This window comes from Vidua chalybeata, chromosome 5, assembly GCF_026979565.1.
Source record: "Vidua chalybeata isolate OUT-0048 chromosome 5, bVidCha1 merged haplotype, whole genome shotgun sequence".
NCBI lineage: Eukaryota > Metazoa > Chordata > Aves > Passeriformes > Viduidae > Vidua > Vidua chalybeata.
The window spans coordinates 36,009,883-36,030,024 of NC_071534.1; the positions used below are offsets into that span (position 1 = coordinate 36,009,883).

General features: G+C 37.3%; 1 protein-coding gene across 6 annotated transcripts in view; it reads left to right on the forward strand.

The window, feature by feature from the left end:
* KCNC2 (potassium voltage-gated channel subfamily C member 2) overlaps positions 1-17,165 on the forward strand; it is a 100,502-nt gene extending 83,337 nt beyond the window's left edge. For 2 of the 6 annotated variants that reach the window (XM_053943467.1, XM_053943468.1), the window contains exons 3-5: positions 6,760-7,690; positions 10,086-10,253; positions 16,036-17,165. In XM_053943467.1, the coding sequence (XP_053799442.1) occupies positions 6,760-7,690; positions 10,086-10,253; positions 16,036-16,145 (1,209 nt within the window). In that variant the 3' untranslated portion in view covers positions 16,146-17,165. Of the gene's footprint in view, positions 1-6,759; positions 7,691-10,085; positions 10,254-14,091; positions 15,004-16,035 lie in introns of those variants that run through there. The other 4 variants (XM_053943469.1, XM_053943471.1, XM_053943472.1 and 1 more) reach the window with 4 other exon arrangements.
* The last annotated feature ends 2,977 nt before the right edge of the window (positions 17,166-20,142 follow it).

Below are 20,142 nucleotides of genomic sequence, written 5' to 3' on the forward strand. Positions count from 1 at the left end.
TGTTCAAGTTCTGCCACACAGAACATTAAACTATATAGATAGGTAAGTTCATCACAAGAACTCATTCTGAAATCACATGATGATTTTAACAGTCTCCTGATAGCCAGATGGAATTAAACAGAGGGAAAAAATCTATCATGTTGAAATCAGAAATGAGGACAATCTGTCAAATCTAAACAAAAAAGAGCTCTCTTTAAAGCTGGAAGTGGTATCTAATTCTGTGATTTCATTGCCAAGGTTAGTTGCTACTTTGAGTGAAGCATGTCATGTACTTTACAAATGCAGCTTCTTTTTCTGCATAAGTAATATTCACATTTGAGTCATATTCTCATTGAATACCCAAATCCTTCAAATTTATTGGATTTTTGATGGGATTTTTTTTTCTTTTGAGACTTTGGTTTTATATGCCTAAGCAGCTATAAAACTAGATTAAAAAATCAGTATTGCAAGTTAGTTAGGACTGATTAGAAACAGTACGTGGTTTTGGCTCTGTTCCCTGTTTGACTGGGTCTCATTCAGTCCCCCTATAGAGCTAGGGGGATTTCAGACACTGACAGTTTGAATTCCTGAAAGAATAAAAAGGCTTCTGGAAAATATTACAGGAAAAAATTATGGAAGATTTACAGGAAAAAATACTTTTTTACCTGAACCTTGAGAGATACCAAAAAAAAAAAAAAATCAGTATCAGTTTATAATGTTTATGATGGGAGAATATAATTTTGGTATAAAAGCTATTTAACTGCTTTAGCCTAAGAAATAGCTCTATGAGTCTTAAAATACATGTGAAGAAAATTTGTAAAATACAATTTTGTTATGCATATATATGACTTAATTCTTGCAGTCAGCGAGAGTGGAGCATGTAATAGATAGATGAGGGTACTTTTTGTGGTCAGAGGGTTAGTATGACAAAGAAACTGAATCAGTTTTTTTTTTTCAAATAATTTGTTTTATATTCTGAAATATGAAAAGATGAGGCTCAAACTAACAGATATGAACAGACATCACTGGGAATATTTTTTAAATCTCTAAAGTTTGGACTTTTTTTTTATCTATCAAAATGAATATGGTACTATAAAAAAATACTGCTTTCCTTTTAAGTTTTCTGTTATCCTACAGAAGTTACCTGGTTTTGAGGGTTCCGGTTAGCATGAATGATCTGGGAAAGCAAAGAACCCATGAGTGGAAACTCCTCTACTCTTGTTTTGGTCTGAAAAAAATAAGTGGTTCAGTAAGGTCTTACCTTTTGTAATGAAAGCAGGATTTTGGTTATAATAGTGAGCAAGCCATCAGAGTTAGTTTCTTTAGAAAAAAACCATCACAGTCTCTTTTCTTGGATGCTTTATAGTTGTATTTTTAGTCTATGAGTGTGGTGGGGAAGAATATTGATTTTTAAAAATCGTTGTAAGTTCTAGCAACAGACATGTATTAAATCTCATAATGTGCCTGTGAAGAAATTTATTTAAAGCAACATTTTAATCTTATTTCTTTAAAGGCAATTCTGTATCTGCATTAGAGAATATTAAGTGTTGTATTCTCAAGGGCTTATTAAATATTCAATCATTTTCTTTTTCCATTGTCAAGTATGTCAAGGGCAAACTTTCTATGTCCTGGAATGTAACCCAAACTAAATGATTCTTAAAAGCTGCTATTAAGTGATCTTGATAGAAAATAGACATTACACTGTGAGGGGAGTTGAAAGAGGAGGTGTTGAGATCCAACCCCAGAACAAGTTGTATCCAGACAAGGTACAAACTTTTTTTTGGGGAAAAAACTGAAATATGGTGAGAGATTTTATTCAAAACTTAAATGTGAAGCAAGAAGTAAGGATGACTGTGACTATTAACATTTCGCTGTGCATTAACCTCTTCACTGACTATGACTGTCCATTTTGGAACACTAAATAATTGTGTAGAAATAATTGCCTATTTAAGGGCATGGCATTGAAAGAAGAAACTTATTTTAAATATGAAGTAGGGTCAGTCTGATTTTATGAATATGTATAATACATCTGAGTGTGAGGGTCAATTTCCAGCTCTGCTGTTGCTTTGTTCGGGCTCTGTCTAAGCTGTTGAGCTGTAGAATGCCTCAGCAAGACCCTGGCTCCATCCTAGGACAACAACCAGTCCCATGTCTGGGTTTGCTTGGAAGGGAAACGTGTGTGTGAGTCAGATGTGAGCCACAGCATCCTCTGACCTTGTGCCTTTTTCTACTGGGAAATACAGACATGGCCTATGAGGTAAAACTGTTGTCAGGTCATTAGCAACCACAATTTTTAGTGACCTTAATTTTTCAAGGCTCTTAAGGAGCTATGTGCAAGGTGAAACATGACTTTGGCCTCATAAAAGTTCTGCTAATCTGCTCAATTTGGTGTTCTAGAATTGGCTGTCAATTTTGAAATTGCTTTAAACTCTGAACTACTCAGTCCCCCATGAAACACTGAATTCAAAGTAAGAACCATAAAGTTTTTACTTCCAGCAAGTTATCTGCAGGCACCTCACACTCTAGATTTATGTGCTTCATTGAAAATTGAGTTATAGATGATTAATCCACTTACTATGAACATTAGTAGAACTTGGCAACAGATCTTGGCTGGTGATTCTGTCAACCAGACAAGCTGGAAGATGGAGTCTTGACTGTCTGAACGTGTGATACTGACACACAAGAACAAAATTGGGTGCACACTGCCTTCAAACTGTGAGCAGAGGGAATCAGCAGCCTACTGAGAGCTTTAACTGCTTAATGAGGAATGCTCTACATGCTATGTATTACATACTGAACATTTTTGTAACTTTCACTGCTCTCTTCTGGCAAAAATGGGCTGAACTTTTTATTAATTCAATTTCTGTTAATTTCAATTTCAAAAACAGTGGCCCCAGAGTGTGTCTACAACCATTCTGTCACTTTGAAAGATGCTTCCTTCAGGAGGAAAAAAGAAAACCTAAATGAAGAAAGTTAATTTTATCACATCCATTGAAACAAACAAGAAGCAATTACTTTAAAAAACCCAAACCAACCCCTTTTTCAGAAATGAGAAAAAGATCATAATTACTTGGATATTATTTGAAAATTTTTCTTCAGCTTTTTTTTGAAGACTCTCAAAAAATGTGTTAGGGCTGCAATCTTTGTTTTAAGAAAGGGGGTGAATAAGATGTTTTGCTCTATACCATGACTGAACTTGTCTTGCAACTAGTCAAAACCAAAGTTTTCAGAACTTCTCACAGTAAAAGGTTGCTAATGATTCAAACAGAAAGTTGTCTCCTGGTGTAACCTTTCTGAAATAATAATCAGGCTAATTTCTTTTAGATTTTTGTCCTTTATAAAAGAAAAAAGGAAACAAATGAAAAGTTGTGTGTGATACCCTGGCTGTTGTGGACCAAGAAACTATTGCAGGACTGAGGAATTCGACTTGGTTGGTAACATCCACTAGAGAATCTGAGTTCAAATCTGTACTGTCTTTTTCTGAAATGTGGTGCTTGCCCACATGACAAAAATTGATGTATTTTTAGAGGCTAATTACTTTAGAGAAGCTGGAATTAGGATAAAGGAGAAGGAAAGCATAAAATGGGGATAGCATATGACTTCATTTAGTTTCTATCATTGCAGTTGTGTATGAAAAAACACGCTAGAGACTTTTCAATACATTGCCTGGTATTATGTAATATAATACTAAGGATGTATCTTTGTTAATATAAAGTTAATCCCTAAGCATTTTTTTGACTGATAAAATGTGCCTGCTTGCATTGGTCTTTGCATCTGCTTCTTGCATGCTCTCTTAATCTTCTGATTTTTGCAATAACAGTGTAGGTCTCTCGTGTATGAGGCTTCATCTTGCTTGGTGCTATACAAGCTCTGTCCTGATCCAAGGAGCTGGCAATTTAAAACCAAATGCAATGAGAGATAAAAGGAATGTGTGTCTTTGCTCAAAATCAGTGATGGCATGCATAAGCATGGCAAAATGTGTACATTTTATTGTTTTATGTTTCTATGAATGCTTATTGCAGGCTTACCCACAAATCTGTCACCAGATTGATAGTGTTTTCTTGTCTTTGTTCTAATCTCTGGAACATGACTGTCTTTAGGGTAGATTTTGGGCATGGTTGAATGTCTTTTTCTTTTAGGGACAGTAAAACATTGAAGGGGGGTGCGCAGCTAAAAATTTCAATCTGCCTTGCCAAGTGCAATGTCAATGCAGTGTCAGTGTTAAACAAAACAGTAATAAATAGCTTGTTGGGCAGTTCTACCTGTAGTTACTCTCTTGGTATTTGGCATTTTTTAGAAGGTTTCTGAACCTGAATGGACTCTGAAATACAGTCCAGAAAACAGTAATAATTATTTACATACTGTTGGGTTCACTGCACTGTTGAATTCACAGTTAATCCTTGTCATATCTGAGTTGTTGGTAAATTATTTTGTTGGTGGTAAATTTTACTTTGGTTAGGCTGAATGTAGTTTTCTTTTATTTTCAGACTAAAAAAAAAATCACAGTTGTCTGAAATCACCAGTGTTGCCGTTGAAGAGGTTGCCCAATATTTTATCTGTCAAAAGTTCCCTCCCAAAGTACAAACTACAGTGTTGACTTAGCTTCAGTGACTCAGCCTCAAAAGATTTGTTTGCTTTTTCCATCCTTGACTGTGTAGAAGGATTCTGGAGGATGCTCTAGGAGACACCCAAGGTTCATTCTTAGCCCACCAGTGTCTTATAGTCTGATACATTCTCTATCCCTCTTGTGGAGAAGTTTTGCAAAGGTCTGCTGAGATTAATTCAGTTAGGCTGTATAAATCTGGTTGTATTTGCTGACTCTAGTTGTCTTACACAAGATTGAAGGTCTTTTGTGTATGTTGGTGTCAGGCGCTTTGAGCTATGAGCATGCAGCAATTTTGTAGTTAAGGCAAAGGCAGAAAAGCCTGTTCAGTAAAAATCAGACAGTGTAAGATTGTTTGCTTAGCTTGTGGCTAGAAGTCCAGACTGGATGATAAGTGTTCAGTTCATTCTCTGATTCAGTAGTTTTTGAAAAGGAACAGATTTAGAGTGTTTGCAATTGTAGGGCATGGTGTAATAACTTTTCTTTCCTTGATTGGAGAAAGAAGCCATAAATAACCTGCAAATATCTGATATAGGTGGTTATATGGAATTTTTCACAGATCCATCTCATGAATCTGAATGTAATAAATTTGCCAGACCTGCACTGCAAATTTAAGCTTGTTTCCAGATAAAAGGAATTATCTTTACAGGTTGTGGAGACAATATTTTTTTGTCTAACAAGTGTTCCATATTAGAAAAATACCAGCATTCAGTACTGTACGAGCCCAAATGAGTTCCTGTGGCACATGACACTAAATATGAATGCTAATACTAAATTAAATCATTGATATCCAAAGTACACAAAATCAGTTTTGCCACAATGCTGTATCCTAGATTAAAGTGGCTTATGGCTGTTATTTTGTCTGCCTTGCAATAGATTTTTTCCAATGCCATTCAAGATTTCAGTATGGTAACTAGATACCAGATATTTTTAGCCTGTTTAGGCATCTTTTTTCCTCCTTGAGCTCCTAACACTTTTAAAAATCTTCATGTCTCCAGAAGGCTTTTTTACCCCAGGATAATATTGGCTATAAAATGTTTATTAAGATGCAAATTCAAGATAAAAAATATCATTATTTATGTACCACACCACTGCTGTCTGAATGCTAGATAATATGGTTGTAATGTCATTGAAAAGAAGTTGACCATTATAGCGAAGGAACAACTGATCTCAAAACACCTTTTCATTTGGTGTATATTCCTCAGTGCAATGAAAATCTATCTCCCGCTCTAGCTGTTTGGTTCAGTGTTAATTTTTGAGACCCTGTCCTGGATGTTCTCTGTTATTCAATGCTTGACTGTGATAGCTGAGTTAAAGATCAGGCAGTATGTGCTTTTTAAGTCCTAAACAATCTTCTGTGATGGCCGTTTCCAGGTTTTTTACCTGTATTTTATCAATTCACGTGCCCCTACTAGAACTGAATTTGTATTTCCCTTTCTGTTTGGATTGCCCTGAATTTGTAACCTAGTTAGCAAGATTGTAGATCCTAAGACTGTGGCAAAGTTCTGCTGCCACAGTGTGCGAGGTTCTGCGAGGTTTACTTTTAGTGCTGCCCTAGAGAATCAGTGATAGATGACTACAAACATAATAGGCTACACAACCAACTCTGCCTGTAACAAAGAAGACATTTTCTATCAGTAAATCTCCTGTACAAATACAGGAGATTTACTGATCATTGAAAATCATTGAAAATCTAAAAGAAACCCAGAGTTTGAATCTGCTCCTAGATCCCTGTGAGGTGCTTTTCAAGACAGGTGTGAATTCTGAACCATAATCTCAAGACCTTTAGCGTCAGCCCACATTTTCCAGTGTGTGAGAGCTGGACCAGTGTAAGTACTGCTGTGGTTGGTGTGTATGGGGACTGCTTGCAAGGAACCTTGACAACTGAATCAAATTCAGACAGTTTAGTACAGACTAAAGAATTCATTGCCACTTTCTTAATGAGTTGCATTTTGTAATGATATCCATTGCCAAGACTTTTCCTGCTCCTGAACTCCTGACCTGTGTGTGAGAGCTGTCTGCTGCTCTTCTCTGGCCTAGATGGAAATTTTTATGTGTATGAATTTGTCAGCCATTTGAGGAAGAATGAGTAAAAGTTTTACTATAAACATAGACATCATTTGTATTAATGTGAAGAGCTGTGTGATTCTGATCTCTTTTATCTCTTTGTGTTTCAGTTCATCGCTTTTGCTTCTTTATTCTTCATCTTAGTTTCAATCACAACCTTCTGCCTGGAAACACATGAGGCTTTCAACACTATTATAAACAAAACTGAGCAGGTCATCAACGGGACAGAAGCTGTGTTACAGTATGAGATTGAGACAGATCCTGCACTGACATACGTGGAAGGAGTCTGCGTGGTGTGGTTTACATTTGAATTTTTAGTACGTGTTATTTTTTCTCCCAACAAACTTGAATTCATCAAAAACCTCTTGAATATCATTGACTTTGTGGCCATCCTGCCCTTTTACCTAGAAGTGGGCCTGAGTGGGCTCTCCTCCAAAGCTGCTAAGGACGTACTTGGTTTCCTCAGGGTGGTAAGGTTCGTCAGGATCCTCCGGATTTTCAAGCTCACGCGGCACTTCGTGGGCCTCAGAGTGCTGGGCCACACTCTGCGAGCCAGCACCAATGAATTTCTACTGCTGATAATATTCTTGGCACTTGGTGTTTTGATATTTGCCACTATGATCTACTACGCAGAGCGGGTGGGAGCCCAGCCTAATGACCCGTCAGCGAGTGAACACACACAGTTCAAAAACATCCCTATCGGCTTCTGGTGGGCTGTAGTCACGATGACCACCCTGGGATATGGGGATATGTATCCACGGACTTGGTCAGGCATGCTGGTGGGAGCCCTGTGTGCACTGGCAGGAGTGCTCACCATAGCCATGCCCGTGCCTGTGATAGTTAACAATTTTGGGATGTACTACTCCCTGGCCATGGCAAAGCAGAAATTGCCAAGGAAGCGAAAGAAGCACATCCCTCCTGCTCCTCAAGCCAGCTCACCCACCTTCTGCAAGACAGACTTGAACATGGCCTGCAATAGCACACAGGGTGACATCTGCCTGGGCAAGGACAACCAGCTGATGGAACACAACAGATCATCAGGTAGGACCCCACTGGAAATGCATGTCCTCTGAAAACACTTTATAGACCAGTATGTTTGGTAGGGGTCAGAAAGCAGCCAGTCTTTCTGCCAGGAGAAGATGTAGCTCCCACCCTTCTCCCCTCCAACATTTGCGTGTCAGTCTCATAGAGGACAAAAATAGGCATAGTGATGTTCCCAAATCTCTATGTAGCTGGTCTATACAGTTTTGCTTGCTCTGTTGAGAATGCTTTCCTGCTGATGATATCAACCTTTTCTTTTGCCTGTTGTTTGTTGCGTTGTATGGATGTTTCTTGTTTTTCTGCATGACTGTGACTATTTGAGCAGCCACTGTGTCCCACCCTGTTGGACTCCATGGTGTTTTGCCTCAGTGTCTGTCTCTTGTGTCAGCTTTGCCTGTGCCACATCGTGGCCTGTTAAGCAAGATTCTACAAAGAAGCAGTCATTTAAAAGGAGCAGGTGCTTTACATCCAAAGCCCAGCACTCAAAGGAAATAGGAAGAAATTTTCTTTCTAGTTTTCTTTCCATTTGGCATTCTGCTTCCCTGACTAAAAGAATCTCCTTCATCTGTGTTAGATGAGACATTGCATGATATTTGCTATTCATTAAATTACACTAGCATAGCTGATGTAAATCTTGTCAAGAAAAAAGAAAATGACAGACCTTAGCACCATCATCACTATTACAGTTGATTTTTTTTGATTTCTATTACCTTATTTGTTAGCGTTCCAAATTATGAATAAGGAGTATTTTGTGCTTTACTCATTGAAATTGCATATCAAATGACAGCCTCAGTCCCTCCAAACCACTGCTCCATATTCCAAATCTGTTACAATTAAAGAGTAAATTTTACCTCTCAGTATAATTAAATAGTTTAGCAGCAAGAATATTTTTTTTTGTTTCTTAAGTGTATTTATTCTTAAGCCAAACACAATCTGTTTAAAAGCGCACATACCAGTCATGAGACTCCAGCTGTAAAGCTGCTAAAGAATAATAAGAGCAAAACCACTCATGACTGGTGTAATTCAGTAATTGAAATATAGTTTTTAAAGAGAAGAGTCTGGAAAATCCGTTTCTGAACAATATCCTTCTTTGGTCTGTTGCTCTGTTACTGAATAGCATTTATATTCAAAGAAGCTTGGTTTCACTCTCTAAGTTACTGTTCACAAATTAACACAGTTTTTTGAGCATCCTAAATGTATTTAAAAGGATGGAAATGCTTGAAAAGACTCAGACTGACAGTAAAATATAGTTAGTTTTTCAGTGATTTGACTGATACCCACTTTGAGATAGCATCTTCAAATTGTTAAGGATAACAGCTTTTTCATGCCATCAGGTCCTACCAAAGGTATTCTGAATGGAGAAGGCTCAGTGTGATCACTGTGTCTCTCACGAAGAGATACTTTTTTTTTGTGTCTACAGCTTTTTTTACAAGGGGTTATAATCCTTGAAGTTAGAGAGAAAACAGACATGCAAGAAGGAGCTATTTTAAAGTGTTAACTTTATTTTCAGTAGTGCCACCGCTCACATCACGCCCTGTAGCTTTTTTTCTAGTAGAGAATGTTATTAGAATCACTATGAATTATGTGCAAAACTTCAAGGCTGAATTCTGCCCTTTGCATTCCTAGTTCAGGAAATAAAAAAACAACATGCTCAGGGTTTATATTCAAAGGTAAAGATGAAGTTATGTGCTGTACTAAGAGACCTTTTTCTTGAAGTGTGGCCTGAATTTGAAATGGTAGATAATTTTAAAAGAGAGTCCTTTGGGAGTGACAAATCAGGAGAGGTACAAGTTTTTCTGTTTTACAAAATAAAGTAGAGACCGAGACAGCATTTAATGTTGGATACTTATGATGACAAGCAGTGCAAGTGTAATAAATATGAAAATGAAAGCTAAGTGTGTTAGTAAACAGTGTATAGTACCAAATATTGAAAATATAGTCCTTCTGGGTGAGGGCTTGTCTTTAAAACATTAAACTATATATTCTAAACAAAAATGCCTAATATGACCTCTTGTTTAGCAAAAATGATAGACAAAATAGTAAATAAGTGTTTGAAATATCCAAGGCTGACTGTATTCTGACAAGTTACAGTCCAGAGTAGGTGACTAACTGAGCCTTGGTTTGATTATTTCTTAGTTCATGTTAGTTTAATCTAATTTTATACAAATTTTAGAAGAACAGGAAAGTCAAAAGATCCTTTATTCTTGAACAAAACATATATCTTTTTGCCATTTTGTACTGATTAATGATGAACTGCAATCTTGTTTTCTTCTAATGATTTACTTTATATCTACTTTTTGAGTGATGGGAATATCTGGCATTCAGCGTAAGCTCTTTGTGATGTCTCATTTCCTCATTCATTATTGTCTGTAAATGGGCATGGTGCTTTAACCAGTGTTATCAGGTGAAGACAGTGCAGGAAGTGAGCAGCCACTCTCACCTGGTGAAAGGCTCCCTCCCATCAGACGTTCTAGTACAAGAGACAAAAACAGAAGAGGGGGAACATGTTTCCTACTGACAACAGGTGATTACACGTGTGCTACTGATGGAGGGATCAGGAAAGGTATGGACTTCTTTCATTAGATCATAAAAGGTTACTCAGCAATGTGCTTGTGAAAAACAATCTTAGAGTAAAATGATGTGCACAATGCTCTAAGAGGAAAGACTGTACTCACAATGTATCTTTTTTTCTTTACTCCTAGTCATTCTTTTCCTTTTAGAAACACTCATCCCCTTTAGTCTTCAAAAAATGTGCTTGCTGTTGGACCCTCATTTCACTTGTGTCTTCATTTGTCTGTAATCTCTAGTGGAAAAGCCTGCAATTCAGACCTTGCTCATTCAGCCACTCATCACTCAATGTAACTTGTCATTCTGAAAGATGAATTAATCATATTATAACTGTGGTCTGCTCTTAGTAAAATTTACAGCTGAATACACTTTAAAGGTTGACATGTCAGAAGTAAGCAACATTTCTGAACACAAAAAAGTATATCCTGAGATGCTATTTAGATTTCTTTCAAACAAAATTTTGAGTTTATAATGCCAAAAAATATTTTTCTTCCTTGGCAATACACCACTGATACTAAAAGATTACTTTCTACGCCAGCCATAATTCAGCTATGTAGTAAAACAATGCTTGACCTTGCAAGATGTTAAAAATATCTTTCTAGTTGTTTAGCCTCTTCAAATCTGATTAGTTGCTGCTCAGTAGGATGGGAGCGCCTAGGTGGGGTTTGCAAAACTGTTTCGTGCTTGCATCTCCCACATGACTGATTGTTTCTGCCCCAGGAGGCCACATCTGGCTGTGGCTGCAAACCTAACATCAGGACATAGCCTTAAGATCAGTTTGCCAGTGGTAGTCTTCCCATTTCCTTAGCTAGGAACTGCTTTTGTTTCTTGGCAAATTATATTCCTCTGACCGTGTATCATTCGGACAGATTTTGCATTCCAGAGTGCTGAAGTGCAGTTGTTCACCTCAGAGTTCATTTGAAGTAGCTGTGTGGCACTGGACAAATATTTTTGCCTGAGATTTTTCTGGCTTTTTTTTTTTTAAACTTGCTTAGTATATAGCAAACATAGCTGTCCCAGGCAGCCATATATCTAAAGGAATTCTCTTGTGTTGTTCTGAAAATGCTCTTTTCAAAGCAGAAGCTCAGTAGGTTAAACCTGTGAAGGCAGATATGCAACCAGTTCCATGTGTATGGCATTTGCAGAGTATGACTTTCTATGCTCGGGCATTTTACGTACTAGTGTATATAATGTTTAGCTTAAATGAAAAGTCATTGGAAGCATGTTTTTGCACAAATTTACTACATTTTCCACTGAGTGTATATTTCACTGTCTTCTCAACAACTAGGATTATTTAAAATACCTCTAATGCTAAGAGTCTTTGAGGAGGTCAAGAACACCTGGATAAGGTAGAGTACCATGGCATCTTGCATGATCAGCTTTTTGACTTCACTCAGCAATTTATGGTGGTAACCATGACTAGAGCAGATCAGAAATAATAAAAGAAGTTACCCATCACCTACTAAAGATATATTTTTATAACATTAAAACCTCTTTTATCCTGGAACATTTTGATTTGTAAATCTAGATTTAAAAGAAAATGGTTTTATAGTTTTTACTAGAAAAGTGGGGCTTGAGTTCAGAATGGACATTTTTTTTATGAGAAATGTGCTCTTTGCCTGGCTCTGATGATAATCTTAGTTGAGGCTGAAATGTTTTAGTCACTGACTTTGGAGTGTATTTTATACAGAGTAGGGAAGTTAGCCCATAAGCAGAAAATATCTTCAAATAATATAAAAATGGGTTTGAATGCTTGAATGTCATTCACACATCAAGTCTAATACTTTTACATTTTATTTTTACTCTTTCTTTCTTTCCTTCTTTTGGTACATTCTTCTTGTTTGGTTTGTTCCTTGGTTGATTCTTGGTTGTTCAATTATAATTTATTCTGAACTTTTTTGCATCTCCATCTCCAAGATGATACTGATTCAGAGCTGATCCACTAAAATACCTGAAAAGTACTGATTTTGGATCATGCATCTCTCACTATTCATCTTGTGTATCTGGTTTTCATTTTTTAGGAGTTTCTACTTTATTTATAATCTTTACCATCTTTCTCTATCAGTTCTTTCCTTTTATCATTAGAAGCGTAGCAAGAAAATAATTTTAAAAACTACTTTCCTAGTTTCTATGTAAAAAAGCTACCTGATTATTTGATTTTTCTTTAATAAGCTTTATGTTTACAGGGAATTAAATATATACACTAGCATTGTGCTTCTCTTTATTTCCCTTTTCAAACATAATTCTTTCTAGTCTGTGTAAATACTGATAGAAACTCAGAAACTGGAGGCTGTTTCAGAAATGTATCAGAATTCTGTAGTATCACAGTCTAGCCTGCCCTTGTCATCTGGAGAGAACATTGCACAATGTTTTAGCAAACATGAGGTTATACATTAGCTTTAAGTATGGTTTTACAGTATGCAGGTTTCAGTAAGAAATATGTTATTTGTCATAAGGGGAGAGCCTAAGATATGATTTTTCCTAAAGATGCCATTAACTGTCTGTTACCTAGAGATCTGGCATTTGAGCCAGTAACCACTTCAATCAGAAAAAAACAAACAAAAAAAGAAGTTTGCTGACATTCCATGTGGTGTTTAGCTTTACTGTCATTTGTATTTTAAGGTTTCTGTGGGAAAAGTCTTATTATTTCCCTACAAGCAATTTAGATCTGAATATCTTAACCTGACAAATGCTTAAATGCATACTTGTCATCAAGGAAATAAGTAGTACCACTGAAATCAGTGAGACTTCTCATGCTTGCACTGTAGCATGTACCCATGTACTTCAGGAGCAAGGTCTTGCCTGGCTTAATCTTTGTTGTTTTTCCTTGCTGATATCTTCAGGCCAGCGAGCAGATACGTTTCCTAACAAATGGGGTTATTCAGAAGCTGCTGAAAATACTTGAATATGAAGATAGTGAAGCAGTGAATAGCACTGTTTTTCACTGGTTTACAGCATAGCCTCTACAAAGTGAAAACAATCCACAGTAGCAAAAAGTAGGTAGCTAGAGCTCACAGTGTATGTGAACAGAAATATCTGCAAGTGCGATGTTCCCTTCAAATTGTGAAGCTTTATGTGGTTGCCTCATTTAATGATTAAAAATTTACTACTTGCCTGTATGGATTAATACCGTTGATTTTGCTCAAATCATCTGGAAAAGAAGCACAAATTCAATGTTTTAAGTTTGCCATTCAGGAGGCATTTACAGATATGTCAAACTCTGCTGTCTTATTAGACTTCAAAATTAGAAGCAAAGCCTAAGGGTTAATATTTTTGAAGATAAGGCTTCTTATATTATCATTCAGTCCTCTGCAAAACTGATTTACACATACTGTATAAAATTTATCTGGTTTCTGGTTTATTTATTTTAAAGAAAAAAAAATTGTACTTTATTAGGAATTGAATGTAGCAGAGATTATGTGATTCTGACAGTTTCTATAGTCTGTCTTAATGGGTTTTTGATTATGCTTAGCCAGATAGCTCAGTCACCCTGGTGGGATCCCTTATCTTGCTCTCTGTGCAACCCAGCTGAAGCCCACAGTGTGATACTAAATGCAAGATGGGATGTGGAAGAGCAGGTCAGACCTCTTGTATGGTGGTCTGTTTAATTTTTTGGGGAAAAAGTGGATGCATTAATTTGTAAATAATTTTATTTATTAGTATCTTTTGGTATTAGTATCTTTTGGTAGTAATGTGTCTCAGCACTGAGTTCTTTTGCAGGCAGATTCCCTCTGAGTCCCTGATAGCTCCTTGGATTACATTACATTGTATTGTTTGTCTTTGTCTATTTTTTGGCTGAATTCAACTGATGTCTGTGCATTTTCTCATACAAGGCTATGAAAAATCTCGAAGCTTAAACAACATAGCTGGCTTGACAGGCAATGCTCTGCGGCTGTCTCCAGTAACATCACCCTACAGCTCACCTTGTCCTCTAAGGCGCTCTCGGTCTCCCATCCCTTCCATCTTGTAAACCAGATGGCATCAATCGGCTACATAGTATTAAATAAAATACTGTTTACCACATATTGGAAATAAATGTAGCGTTAAGCATAGGCTCCACAAATATGGTCTAACTCCTGCACGATACAACTGCCAGTAGTAAGAAAAGCCACTTGGGTACCTGAAGATTTTTGTCTTGGCTTTTAAAGATACTTCATGTGGCATTTCTTCTTTTATCTACTATATTGTCCTATTTTCCTGTGGCAATAAAAGGACAGTTATTGGATGCTGTTGTCCATATAAATAAACATATTTTCAGGGAGTTCTACTTAAAATAATGTGCTTCCAAGTAATTATTAGTCACTCCATTGAACCTCCATTTCTTGTGACTCTAATCCATTCTGAAGATGTCTGCTCTGAAGGGTTTGCTCATTTGCATGGACCATCCTGTCTCCATCACCTGACAAGCAGTGTTGCGGATTGTGGAGACCACAGAGGGCTCTGGATGTGTGTTCTCACATTGTTACCATCCTGCTGAAATGAAAGCACTGATAAACTGGTCTGCATGTGGGATTGTTTTTCTGTGTTTAACCTTTTCCTTTATTTTTTAACTATCTACTTGTTGATAAACGACTTTATTTTGCGATTAACTTATTTTGGTACTGGATTGCTGTATCAGAGTTCTGAATGTCTCCGGTTGTTTGCACACAGATAACTGCAAAGAGGTTGTCATTACTGGTTACACGCAAGCAGAAGCCAGATCTCTTTCTTAATGGCTTGGGGAAGGCACAAAACATGCAAGAAAGGTAAATGCCATCCAGACTTGCAATTTTAAGCTAGCAAGTGCTGCTTGGTACTGTAGTATTTTCTCTACTCCAGGGCTCTTCAACATTTTCAGAAGCTGAGTACCAAGTAAAATTGAAACAATTATTGGGGGCTTTTTTTTACCATTGAAAGAGGGTAGTAGTTCACAAGTTGGGTTTTTAACCAGCCTTATACCTCTGGCTAGTGGGCTTAAAAAATTTCTTCAGTCAATGTTTTTTGAGGTGCTTTGTCCTATATGTTGTTTGTCTGTCTGTTTTGCAACCTGTCTCCTTGTATTCTCCATCTGTCTCCATAAAGCACAGAGATACTGTTAAAATGCCCCCCTCTTTTAAGTTGAACTAAGAACACTTTTTCTCCTTTTCTCTTTTTTTCATATGGACTTTACATCCTTATTTAGATAGAAATATACATATTTTTCAAGTGCAGTTAGTATTGTCTAGACTAACTTGTGTGCACTCCTAAGATTTTTCCAGCGGCTTTTCAGCACTGACCGGTTGCCTATTGCATCAATCTTCCTCCTAGCAACCAGCATTCATTACAATTTCAAAACTATATCTCCTCTAGTGGCTTTTTCATTCAATACTAACCTCTGTTTATGCAACAGGACAAATGCAATGGCAAAGTTGAGGTTCTGGGCTGGTGAGGAAAAATTACCCTTAAACTGTAGAGTTTTAGAGCTACATGGGGAAGACCATAAAGACTGAAATCTTAAGTGATCCTTGAAATTGTTGAATAATACCTGACTGTCATGTTTTACTTTTTTGTTAGGAAAAGAAATTAAATTTATTGTTGACCATGTAACATGTTCTTCTGTATATAGCTAAGCCCAACAGCATGACCTGCATGTCAGAATTCTTGTACAGTAATGTATTTATCAAAGTATACATTTCTGATATTTAGAGATGTACATTGATTTACTTTTGGTAAAATATTGTCAATAGAGAGATAATTGCAAACAGCTTTTAGCAAATGAATTAATATAATATTTGGTGCTGCTGTTATATTAACTACAGTGTTGTACAGAATTTATCATGGATTTTTGACTGCTGAAAAAGGGACAATGGAATTTAGCCATACCAAGGACTGTACTGGAAAGAGACTGCTGCTGCTGAATGGACCCTGATAAACGACTCACATCTTGAGGAGGTCACTGAGACTTTGCGTGCGAAGCAGAGCTTGTTAAAGAAGATGAGAGATCGCTCATAATTACTGCTGCCAGAGTAAGGGGTGACTAGTCACTATTGATGAGTCAGTGTAAATAATATGTGTGTGCATGGAAAATCAGTCTTTATCTATATCAAGGAAAGCTGAATTCATGTCATCATTGCTAAGGCTCCATGCAAAGACCCCCACCCCTGTGTTTATTATTCCTGGTTCCTGCAGTAAGCTGTGCTGTGGATCATACAAAGACACACGTTTAATAACGATAGTGATGTAAACTACATCTGTCTTGACTTCTGTCATACTAATGGCATATATTGCAAAACTCACAAATTTGAACAGAATAGGTTTGCATAAGTCCTTGCTTTCTCAGTTTGCCATGACCTAAATTGTTATGAATTGTAGTGTACCTGCCAAGTCCTAAGTTTTCTTTTCACTTTGATAACAAAAATGTGACTGCAGACAAACATCACTGACTTTGTTCACAGCACACAGTCTTCTTTCATTGTTACCTCAAACTATAAGTATTATCAGAAATAAAATTCTGGCAGCAAGAATATTTTGTGTTTTTTTTTTTTTTTAATACAAAGTGTTGCAAACCAAACATCAATAAGTATAAAAATTGTATTAAAATTATATTCTACAAATGTATATTTTACAGAAAATATATATTCTTTGATAAGTTATTTTCTGTGATTTTTGTGGTAAATATATCTAGTCTATTCTATGTTTATGAGACACTGTAGTGCTACGATGTGGTAATTATGTTCTCTCCATCCTATTCAGTGGGAAATTCACCAGAATCTGTTTTGTCACCCTGGTGTCCCGATTGTAGGGACCTGTCCCAGTTGTGAAACTCTGTATCGTGGAACTTCTGTGAACATGTCAAGGTGCATGCACAATCCTGGTGGAAACCAGTGGAAATGTAATACCTGAATTGGAGAATAAAAGGCAAAAGACCTGGGGAGGAACTTGGAACATATCTTCTGAACTGGCTCATGAGCTTTCTTTAGCTGTATCGGTCCCCTGCCTGGTACTGGCCATCCTAGTTCTCAAATCAGCGTCCTGGAATGCCTGAGAAGCTAATTTAAAAGCTAACATGAGCTGGCTTCTGCAGCAATTGAAAATTTATCAGCTTGTTAATGACCCGCTGCTTCATGTGGAAGTTTCTGTCAGGCTGGGTATTTTAAATCTGATGGGAGTTTTGTTGCATCCTGGAGTGAAGTCAAACCTAAAAAAGGAGGTGATGAATGGTTGCTTAAAGCTTCTAATATACTGTATTTGTGGCAACGAGAAATCCCCAAATACACAAGCAGACTGTCTGAAAGCAGTGAGGTAGCTAGTACAGTTTTAAAAATGATCTGAGAGGCTGTAACACTGTGTTTTGGCATATGTGCTGCAATGTAAGAAAGGTTCCAGAAAACAGGATCAGAAAACAGGTGTTCAATTTTAGAAAATGTGTTATATCGTTATGTCAGGAAAGCTCACTGTGCTGTTTGCCCAAGGGTTAAGAGTAGCTTGTACTGCGATTGTGAGCTGTACCCAAGGGAAGAAGAGGTGTAGTGGTCAGCCAGCACAAGGCTCACAGCCAGCCTCAGTCACCCAGGGTGATGTCTGCCCCAAACACCTAGAGAGAGGTGCCTCACTTTCCTCAGTGCAACACAGGGACAGTGATGATCTCCAGATGGGATGCAGTCAAGGGGGTGCATTTTGTTGGTCAAGATTGTAGAAAACACTGATGGCCAAATGGTGTCTGACATCTTCTACTATCTCTGGATGGTAAGGAGCCTGGATGGATGTCCACCAACACAGGACCTTGAGTCCAGAATATCCTGGACTTGGAACCAAGCCCATGTTTAAATGCTTTCTTTTAAAACACACCAGGAGGACAAGCTGATGGTGAGTCTGGTAACTGTTCATGTGTTTTGAAACTACAACCCAATTCTGACTATTCTAAGAGGAAAAAGGTGGCTTAACCACCAGCCCCTTCCTGTTCCTCACCTGTTTCTGGGCTCAGAAAGGGGTGAAAGGGCATTTTTATGAGAGGTGGGACACCAAGGTTTAACTTTCTCAGAATGAGGAAGGCTTTGAACCTAAACCTCAATATTCAGGGTACTGCGGTGTCTCAGATACAATGTAAAGACTGGGCTGTACATTCTCATTCACTTCCGTTTTTGGCCATCTTTTAAAGGAAAGTAGATGAGTGATGAGAAGCCAAATTTCACCAGGAGAGAGGAGTTTTGGTGGAAGCAGGAAGATGCTGTGTGGGTGTTCAGGGGATCAAATACCCATCAAAGGGTGTTTGTGGCCATCTCTGGGCTTGACTCAGAAGTCTAAAAACTTATTCAATCCTTGTTTAAGTATTACTTAAGGGTTAGAAGTCAAAACTAGAAAACAAGCTGTGAATTTACAAGCAATTCATCTTCTAAGACAATTTAGGAGAAGCTGTTACTCATTCGCCTTTTAAAATTGTGAAGTCAAGATGTCAAAAGTGGGCATCCTTTGGAAAGATGAGCTAATACAACAGCAGGGTTTGTGCAGAGATCAAAAGCTGTGATGTATTTTGGAGATGAGCAGATTATGGGATGTTTGGACTTTGAAGGCAGTTGTTCTTATGAGGCCTCATTCAACACTAAGAAAATGTTGTTCCAGCAAGTTTTGAGACTTTGCATTATGAGTTTTTATAGGTGTGTACTGCAAACTGGTGCCAGAATTGCTAAGAAGCATGCAGCTAATGATAATTAATATCATCCTGTATAATAAGGGGGCTTTCTCATGTGTGAAAAAATTGCTATTCATAAAAGTTCTCTTACAAAAGGTGTGAATTAAATTAAAGCTTCTAAAAGAGAGGGAAGTTTAAGGAATCTCTTCAGATGGGTAACTGAAAACTATAGGGGAGAGGGATCAATGAGCAAACTTGCCAGCATAATTATGTGAAATATGAATTTTAAAAGTCATGAATGAATTAACTATATTTTATCATCTGAAAAAATCGTGCAGAAGTCAGATAAGGGAAATTGGAATGGAAAACTACAATTATAAAGAGAAAATTAATTTATTAATATGCTGTATTACAAGCAATGGCTTGAACAATTCCATAATAGAGCCTTTGAATACTGAGTGAGAAGAAATGAGAAAAAAAGAAGAAAGGTTTCTACCAGGTCAAATTTTTTAGAATTATTAATATTTTTATAATACATTATCTTCCTCTTGGAAATAAACTTTATTTATTTAATTTCCCAAGAAAAAAGTTATTTTAACGATGGTGGGTTTTAAAAGTCAAGAGTTGGCTTGAGAGCAAATACTGAACTGTTAGTGCTGGGTGTTGGGTACCTAGCTGGTGTGCCATTATGAGCATTTCTCTCCTACTTCAGTGAATATCCCTTGGACATGTTGAAATTACAGAGGTGTCTGATTTCTAGCCCCAGAGACAGGGATCTGTCACATGCTGTCCCCATGGGAAGGCTGGGATTCTCTCCAGCCAGGCATGAGTGGTGTGGAGCTCCTGGCTGTGCCCCAAGTTTGGTCTAGGTGGGGCTTCTCATGGCCTTCTGGCAAAATAGGCACAATTCTCTCACCCTTCACAACCTCCTTCCCAAAACCCAACCTTCTGTCACTTGCATTTTTTTATTACCAGCATGTTGATGAACAGCTGACAGATTTCAGATTCATGCTTTCACAGCTTCACATTCGCAGATGGCAATATTATAGCATATTTTTTAAAAATGAAGTTGGAGGTGGACACTTTTTGAAAATTTGGCACAAAAATGTTATGAATTTCATTTACTGTCTCCTGTATTATTTGCAGGTGGAAGACTGGAGATCAGTTTAAACCTAGGGCACAACAAGGCAATTCTGAAACTTTTAGGATGTGTTCCTTTTATGTTCTGCATCTGGTTAGAGCATTGCTGCATTTTCTTAACACATGAAACTCTCCATTTTGTCCTCAAATGGGATTT